The sequence below is a fragment of the Oryctolagus cuniculus genome, chromosome 8 (assembly GCF_964237555.1).
Source record: "Oryctolagus cuniculus chromosome 8, mOryCun1.1, whole genome shotgun sequence".
In the NCBI taxonomy this organism is placed as follows: Eukaryota; Metazoa; Chordata; class Mammalia; order Lagomorpha; family Leporidae; genus Oryctolagus; species Oryctolagus cuniculus.
This window is the reverse complement of record NC_091439.1, coordinates 6,745,110-6,754,574: the sequence shown is the minus strand read 5'-3', so window position 1 is coordinate 6,754,574 and position 9,465 is coordinate 6,745,110. Positions and strand designations below refer to the sequence as shown.

Here is a 9,465-nt window from a genome sequence, read left to right as displayed (position 1 = left end):
GTATATGGCATCGAAAGTGTTAAAATTTAGGGGGTAGGAACGAGGCTCTAATACAAACTTCTCAGTGCACGTTTTAGCTTTATTGTTGCGTCCGTAAGCTCTTTAAATGAGGAAGGTGGCCAATGGATCATCCTGTATGTACTGTTGGTGTTCTTCTGTGTTCCTGATCAGTGACTAACCTGCACCTCAACTGTCTACTTTCCTCTTTAATGGCACAGTAGCGTGGGTGAATGTGGACAGATTCCTGCCATAATTGTGCTTTATTATCTGTAGTTCAGCTTTGCACTGTTTGTTTTCATTTGCTATAAGCTTTCAGATAGAAGTAAACTTTTCAAAAACAACACCGCCTTTACTCTGGATGCACTTGAAAACCATAATGTGATTTTCTTTCTTTCTCTTTTTTTTCCCCCCATCCTCTCTCTTTTAAGATGACCTTGAGCGACGCCATGAGGAGCAAGGCAAGGCTGTCAATTACAGGGAGTACTGGAGAAAATGGACGTGTTGTGACTCCAGAATTTCCAAAAGCAGTGCATGCTGTCCCTTATGTGAGTCCTGGCATGGGAATGAATGTCAGTGTGACTGATCTCTCGTGATTGATAAGAACCTTTTGAGTGCCTTACACAATGGTTTTCTTGTGTGTTTATTGTCAAAGTGGTGAGAGGCATCCAGTATCTTGAAGACTTTTCTTTCAGCCAAGAATTCTTAAATATGTGGAGTTCATCTTGAGTTGTAAGGAATGATGAATAAAAACCACAGCATCCTTTTCTACCCGAGTTACAGACAAAGCTTGGCGGACATGCACAGCTAACATGGAAGTACTACGATCTAACTGAAGTCTTTGTACAGACAACAAACACGTTTCTGCAGCCACTGTTGTTAGTCTCTTGATTCATAATGACTGAAGCACACTTGACATCAACTGCATCAAGATGTGACATGTTTTATAAGAAAAAGGAAAAAAAAAACATTTAAAATTAAAAAAAATATTTTTAGGTATTTTCACACAAAAAAACTGGCTTTTAAATAAATTTGCTTCCATATTGGTCAGAAATGACAAAAAAAAAAAAAAAACAATGAAATCGAGTGGGAAGTAACTGACAAAGGCTTTAGGTATCAGTTCCATATTTTTCAAAGCCAAATATGTAAATGCTAAGGAGAGAAAACAAAAGAGAAGATTCCAATCTTGTAATTTAATATTGTTATTAAAACTTTAATGTATCCTATTCTTTAACATTTGGTGTTACTATAAAATTACTTGGCAATGCTTGACATTTGAAATAAACATTTTTCTATTGTTTTATTTGTAAGTGGTCCAATTAATTTTGCTTAGCTACAGTTTGGTCATAAATCAAGTGAGCTTAAATACACTACTGAATGGTTAGCTTCCCAGAGAAAATCCCTTTTTAAAAAGGCCAGGCGATTTTCCCAGTATAAACTTGCCCCCAAATAAAACCTGAAACTGTTTTTAATATGTCTTACTGTATGAAAAGAGATATTTGTTAATACAAAGGCATTTAATCTATGTAGATAAATGCTAATAGATTTAAAGAGCTAATATTAAACAATAAATATTAGAGTATGTGAGGTTCTATTAAAGTGTTTGAGCTTGCAGACTAGTGTTAGTTATAAATAAAGTCAGAGTTGCCTTGAAAGTGACTTTTTAGATAATTGCCCACCTATAAAATTCTGTAGACTAAACAAATTTTTTGTTTTAAAATGATAAGAGCTGTCAAAAACCTTAAATATTCTGAATATTTTAAGCATTTTTGCATTCTCTGCAGTATAGTTTCTTCCCATCTCCATCAATAAAAGCAATCCTAACATTTGTTTATTTATTTTAATAGCATTGTGTGGACAAAAATGTCACACTTCTATAACCTTTGACTAAACAGCTCGTAGTTCTTTTGCTAATAAATGTAAAGGATCTATTTTTCTCATCATTAAATACCTTTAATTTCCATTAAAACCTCTCAAATTAATTTAGGGCTATAAGCAATTATTAACATCCAGTAGCTTTTTAATATTTTACCATTATTTCTGCAAGTAAGCCTTTCTGTGACACTCGATATTTTACAAAATGATTTTAAAAAATCCTATTTATGATATTTCAAAGACGGGAAGGGAAGATGTAAGGCTTCACAGCAGCCACTCGCATTGAGCATGGTGGCCTGTGGTATCATGATATTCTTCACTAAATTTAGTTGTCCTCTCTTCACAAATTCCAAGATAGTACAGTTAATTTTAGTGCATTTCTCCACAGCAGGAATATTGGAGGTGCATTTTAAGTTTTGATAATAGATGCTAGAATGACCAAATTGCAGACTAAAAGTTTCCATATTGTACTAAAATTGTGTTTTGGAAAATGAAAAAAAATGATAAGTATACGTGATCAATGCTATTTATCGTACCTCTGGGCCTACTCTTCTAAAAATTGAGCTTACCAATTTTTCTCTGTCAAGCTTGAACTGATGTAAATAATTGAAATAATGTAAAGTTATATTTTCATGTTTTTATAGATTCAACATGACAAAAATACATAATGTAACAGTATTTCAACTACTGATAATGTTGATTGGATAATGCACATCTCAGCTACAAGCAGTAATCATAGTTTAATATCCATGTAACGGTGCATCAATATATTGCTATATAAATATGTCTGTGTGCATATAAGTGAAAAGTGGCCAAACAAGAGTGATGACAGCTGCCTAAAGGATTTTTTATTCATTTTATATAAAAACTGTTATGGAAAGACCAAAATGTTTATGAACTCTTCTTATGTAAATTTACAACTGTCCTTTATTGTACTTTTTTGTTTACAGTATAGTACCTTATTTTCTGCTGTGTTAAGTGGTGTCAGACTCCAAGGAGACATACACTTTCTACAACTTCTATTGAAGATATTGGAATTTCCAATTTTTCATGTGTACTATGTCAGAAAATGCTTTTGATTTTATTTTTAAATCTAACATCGGATGGCTTTTCTGGAGTGTTGTAAAAACTTCAATCATACATAAAACATGTTCTTACAAAAGGCCAAGATCTTTATTTATTTATTTATTTGTTTGTTTATTTACTTTTATTTAAGGAGACTCCAAACTAATACTAATGAGAAATCTAAAAGTGTGTGTAATTTTATTCTCAAACAAACCCAAGTGTTTCCAGTAAAGAAACACATCATTGCTTAGTTTCTGTGTCAACTACATACAAATGTAATAGAATTGGGGTAACTTTTGCAAGCTAAGTGATAGACAATTATGGTATTGTAAATCGTTACTAAGTGCTTTGACATCTGTAGATATAAGGCTATTATTTACATTACTTATTTTATGCTATATTTTGCTGCTAAAACATCATGCATCATCATCATCAGCCATCACACTGAGTTGTGATAATCATCTTAAAGAACAGAAGGTTTAAAATTCCATGATTTGGTTCTTAAAAATCTGCGCATTTTTTGTTTTACTGAAGGAGAGTATAAATGAAAAGCTAAAACTCTTATCACTTTAATAAAGCTTTTATTTTCACAAAGGTAACCACTTAAATGTTTAGATAATTATCTTCACCTATTTCCTAAAACTATTAAGAAATTTTGCTTCTTCACAATTGCACTTTTTAAATTTTGTGAATTTTAATATATTTAGTGCTTAATACATGAGTATAGCAATGCACTTACTGAAAAATACAGTAATATACATCTGCAAATATTCTAAGCATTTTGGCAATTGTGGTTAATAAACTGCACAAATAAAGAGAAGACTTGATAACATAATAACCCTACATGATGATTTCCAATACAACACCTTAATGTCATTAAAAAAACACTTGTGGAAATGTGTTAGAATTAAATATAAACCTAGAGGTACTAGTGCAGTAAGCTTAAACAATTATCTCATGTATCAATTCTAGCTTGCAATGTGGTTTGCGTGTTTAAACTTGTTTTCTTCTGAAAATAGGGTTGATTATGTAACATGTTTTGAGAGTACACTACTGTGTCATGTGAAATGAATTATAATTCAGGCAAATACTCTTTTTTTCTTTTATTCAAAGGAAATAGGTAGATGTTTTGGTTGAATTAGTTACACAGGTTATTGGTGTTATTGATCTTAATTGTGACTTATAGATTATTAATATTATAAACTATATGGATTATTAATAATATGAATGATATTATTAATAATATTAACTTAGGAGAGTTGATAGGCTTTCACAAATTTTATATGAAGTCTCAACAATCTTATTAAAGGAAATGTAAGCATTGTATAAATATTTGTTTAAAAATAGAGTAAATCTTGCCAAGAGTTCTAATACTTAAAATGAGTATATTTTAAACCACCAACATTAAAAATGGGTAAGTATAAATAAACTGTGTTCTTCTGAATGAGAAATTAGGGATGTAAAAGTTGTGTCAATGTTTTTGAAAGGAGGATTCCTCCTCTTAATGAGTTGTTGTGGCTAGGCCATGACCCTAGGAATTCTATTAGGTACTAATTAGTATATTATATATTGTCTATTTGTGTGTCTTATCACAACTCATAGACAGCATGTGGCACATGAAGGTTCTAGCTTATTTATATAAATACGATGATACTTCAACATAAAAACTGATGCAAGTGCCCTAAGATCCCGTAACCTGGAAAGTGCCTAGAGTGAAACTGGGTGGTGAGAATTGGTGTGCATGTTGTATGTCCTGTCACTATGCATTTCCTTCTCACTTTACCGTTTTGCATTCTCTTCTTGCCTTTAGCACAACTGCCAGTTTCCATTCATTGTACTGCAGATGGCCCCTTGCTTTCTAGTTTCATTCATGGTGCACATCCATGTTGTCCCATATATCTCAGGCTTGTCTGTCATGAGAGAGTTTGTTTGGAGGGTGCTTCGAATGCACTTCATTTTGTCAGATGTGAGTGACAGTTTCTGAGTCTGAGCAATAAATAACTCAAGATTCCTTGGGGGAAATAAAACATTCTTGCTAAGAGCTATTGCAACATCACTCACATATTCTGACTCAGTACTTCCAAATTTGTTATATTCCTCCATGTACTTAAAAGCCCCATAACTTACAGAGTTTCCATAGGAAACAAGAGGCTGCATGGTGAAGTAGCAGGAATGCGGACTCTATTGTTTGCTCATCAGAATTCCTTTTCAAAGCCGCTTTGCAACAGGTAGCAGGTAGTTCCATGTTTGAGTTCTATTCTCCAGCACTTTCAGACTATTCCTCATTTGCCTTTTTCCCATAGGTATTAGTTAATTTTGCAGTTTCAGTGCCAGATTTCTATAGGATATGCACAAATTCACCATTACTTCAGTGGAGATGCCTGAATTCACTGAATGAATTTGGTCATTTCTTGTTCTTTTTTTTCTTCCTTTCAGGTTAATGTGCTGATTTCATTTTACTGTAAATTGGAATGTGGGGGAGAGGATTAAATAAATTCTTGGGAGGGAGTCAAAAAACAAGGATTCTATTTTTATCTTCCCTTTTTCTCACACCTCTGTTCTGTCTCTTCTCTACTGGAGGATGTGGACACTAGGACTGTCTCCCTGGATTAAGGACAGGAAATGTGATACGATTATGTCAGACAGAATGCAATGCTGTCTCTTTTTAGACTAACGGTTTGAAGAAATGATTTCATGCATTGGAGCACCAGCTGATGCAGGAAAAGATTTTGCTATACAGTTCCAATTTTGTTCTGTCATCTCAAAACATTGTTAAACAGTCCTATCTTGCTACCTTCATTCATTCATTAATCGATTCAATCATTCCATCTAATGTATAGTTACTAAGTGTATCATTGTATTACTCAAGATCTGGTAATCTGGAAGCCTCTATTGTGAACATGAAGGAATATATTTTATTTAGAATGTAGTTTTGTTTTAATCTCATCTACTTAGAAATAATGATATGAGTATTTGGATCAGTCTGAGATGATTACAAGTTGTGTATATATATATGTATATATACATATATATTTATTTCTGTTTAATCATTTTTAATTGAGGACATTCAAACTTTAATTTAAAATAGATGTAACAGTTATCAAATCTTAAATCATGTGAAACTCTGCTTGTATATAAATGTATTTATCCTCTGATCAATATTTCTATCTTTATTCTCAAATTGCAAAATTAATTAAAAATGCCACAATTCTGTTATTTTAAATTGCTGCCATCTGCATAGCTTACATACATGTAGAATCTGTTTGCATAAAGATTAATTCAAATACAACCAAAATGTGTTAGGTAAGCCCCTAAATAGTAACTTACATTCAAACTACAACCAAAACTAAGTTGAATTTTATTGTTTTAAAGCCAAGTTGGTAATTTTTTGTTCAATAGCCTACCGAATCTATTAATGAAATTGATTTAAAAGCATATCTCCATTTATAATTATTTGTTTTAAAATACATTAGGAAAGTTTGGGGAGGAATTTACCATCTTAGTGAATTTCCTGATAAAGCAGAATAATTTTTTTAATTTGGAACATGTATGATATAGCCATGGTACTTCTATTATTATCACCCAGTATATTGTCAATATGTAAGAAACTCCATTTGGCAAGCATCAGAATCAATGCCAATTATAAGCTTATTAATGCACATTTTCCATGTATTTCTTTTTATTTTTATTAATGCAATCTAGAAGTTTTTCATGTATAGGTCACATTTTTACCTAAGCAGCTTATGTTCAAGAATTTTGTGATGTGAAAACTCCTATGTTTATTGGAATTATATGACTTAAACTGCTGGACTTGATTCATATCTAAGAACACATTTGTGTACATTTTTATAGAACTCAAAGGCAATTGCTTCATGAAAATGATTTGCGAGTTTCTTGAAGCACTCATGTAGAAATGGAAAACCACAGTATTATGAACTACATATTCTTTGTTAACCTATGTCTACCTCTCACGCCTCCAAATTAGGCCCTGTTGGGGCTTATTTCTCAACCGATTAGAGAAAAGTTTTATGAACACAGTCACAGGTTACCGTCATAGAAAACAATTTTATCTGATTCCTAGATCATAAGAACGTATCAGTCTTTGTGCATCATTCCTGTAATCATGTGCCTTAGTTCTCAGTAAGGGTTAATGGAGATGATCAGTTTGTAGCTGTCATCTTTATTTGAGATTCTTTTTAACTTATACTACTTTCTTGGATTTATAACTATATTTAGACTGTATCTTAAAAGGTTTTCAAGTCTGTTTTTGTGTATTATCTTGTCAGTTATTTTTGTTAAAGAGATAAACATGTCGTCATTTTTATTTAATGTTGTTTGTGTTTCTATGCATGTGTATGTTCATGTGTGTATTAAAAAATTCCACACACTCTGTAGCATTGCTTCTGGTAATTACTTATAGCATTGTTAACATATTTCCTGAGTTATTAACTGAAGCAATATTAGATGGCTTGTAGTAAATGATTATGGATGTTTTAAAGTGGTTTTCAAAATAAATTAAACAGTCATTTAAACATTAAAAAAAAACACAGTCACTAAACTCAAACCCAAAATTATGCCTTAATGACTTTATTTGAAATTGCTTGATTCTTCAGAATCACATTTCCAAAATTTATAATACACAATTAGTTATCAAAGCCTCTCCTCTTGGGAAAGACTTTGAGAGCCATGTGTTCATTGTGTCTGGTCTTTCACATTTTCTTCATCAGACAAACAAAAGCCTATGAGGAATGAAGTTGTACTTCACATTTGAAAATAATTTTCTGGAAATCAGAAACAAGATTACACCCCAGGGGTCTGATAGCATTTTCTAACATCAAAGGTTAATAAATTGCCAGTAAAATGTTTTTTTTTTTTTTTAGGATTAATTAATTAATTTATTTGAAAGCCAAAATTACAGAGAGAGAGGGAGATAAGTGGAACAAGCAGGCCGTGAACCAGTACCCATATAGGATGCCAGTGCAGCTTAACCCATTCCGCCACAGTGCCGCCCCTACCAATATAATTTTTCAAAGTGTCATGATTATCTTCATCAAACCTCTTTCTGAAGTTCAGAGAAGCTGAGTCATTGGCTGACAGTGCACATCTTGGACATATTCTAGGATCAATTCCCTATTCCTATATTTTTCTCTAATTTTTTAACCTCTTTGTCCTCCTTTATACAGCTATACTTTAGAATAGTACGAGTGTTCTATCTAAATGTATGACTTTCATCACCGATGGATAAACTTTTCAATTAGCATGCACCCTTGGACTTGAATTCATGTCCAGAACCAGAACCTTTTTATTTATTTGTTTATTTGAGAGGCAGAGTCACAGATAGAGAGAGGGAGAGACAGAGAGAAAAAGAGAGAGGTCTTCCAGTTGCTGGTTCACTCCCCAAATGGCCACAAATGGCTGGAGTAGGTCAAGCAGAAACCAGGAGCCAGGAGCTTTTCCCTCGTCTCCCACATAGGTGCAGGGCTCCAGTCACTTGGGCCACCCTCCACTGCTTTTCCAGGCCATTAGTAGGGAGCTGGATCCAAAGTGGAGCAGCCGGGACTTGACCTGGTGCCATATGGGATACTAGCCTCATATGTGGAGGTGTAACCTTCTACACCACAGTGCTGGCCCCAGAACATTCTCTAATTGAGTGGGATATATTTCACTGAAACAACTGGAGAAGTGTCATGATGGTTAATAGAAAGATAACAGTTTTTAAAGTAAAAAATGATATTTATTCTTATTTACATCTGAAATATTTATGATAAAAATAATTCATCATCCAATCTAATAATCAATAAGAAGAGATACATGTCCATTGTTGCTTAATGGCTATACTAAAACCATTTTTGATAAAGGTTAGATCATAAATACAAATGTACTTTGTCATCATTGCCTAGTAATTTGCTCCTGGAGAATGTGAAACATTTTGTAAAGAAAAATATGAAGAACTGGTGAAAATCATGGGTTGGATATATAATGTCAACTATGTATTTTAATTCTTTATAACATAGTAATTTTTAGCATTATAGGTTATTAAATGACAATATATGGATTTTTAATTTACATAAAGCTGCACATAAAAATCTAACACTATACAGCAATATGTAAATTTCAAAACACTTTCATGTTTGATTCTTTTAAAATTTTTTAATAATTTATTTATTTGAGAGCTTGGCACTGAGAGTGAATGGGGGCTGGGTGGGGAGAGAGAGAGATGTATAGAGGGAATGCCTGCCCACCAGTTCTTTCATGCTTATAGTAGCCTCTGGCTGGGGCAGAAGCTGGGGCCAAAAACTCAGTCGAGGTCTCCCATGTGGCTGGCAGGAATCCACCTGCTTGAGCCCTCACTGCTGCCTCCTAGGAGCCACAAGAGCAGGCAGCTGCAGTCAGGGGCTGGAGGCATGTATTGAACTCGGGCATTTGCACATGGGACACAGGCATCTTGACTGGTAAGCCAAAGGCTCACTCTCATCTTCGCTTCTTAGGTTATTTGTGAGTCATTATAGGCACATTATCATAGGATTG

The 9,465-nt window shown here is 33.3% G+C and overlaps 1 protein-coding gene across 4 annotated transcripts in view; it reads left to right on the top strand.

Moving 5' to 3' along the window:
- GRIA2 (glutamate ionotropic receptor AMPA type subunit 2) overlaps positions 1-3,040 on the top strand; it is a 166,745-nt gene extending 163,705 nt beyond the window's left edge. For 2 of the 4 annotated variants that reach the window (XM_008267278.4, XM_002716909.5), the window contains exons 15-16: positions 1-33; positions 429-597. The exon at positions 1-33 is cut by the window's left edge and continues 216 nt beyond it. In XM_008267278.4, the coding sequence (XP_008265500.1) occupies positions 1-30 (30 nt within the window). In that variant the 3' untranslated portion in view covers positions 31-33; positions 429-597. Of the gene's footprint in view, positions 34-428 lie in introns of all 4 variants that reach the window. The other 2 variants (XR_011378192.1, XM_051819909.2) reach the window with 2 other exon arrangements.
- The last annotated feature ends 6,425 nt before the right edge of the window (positions 3,041-9,465 follow it).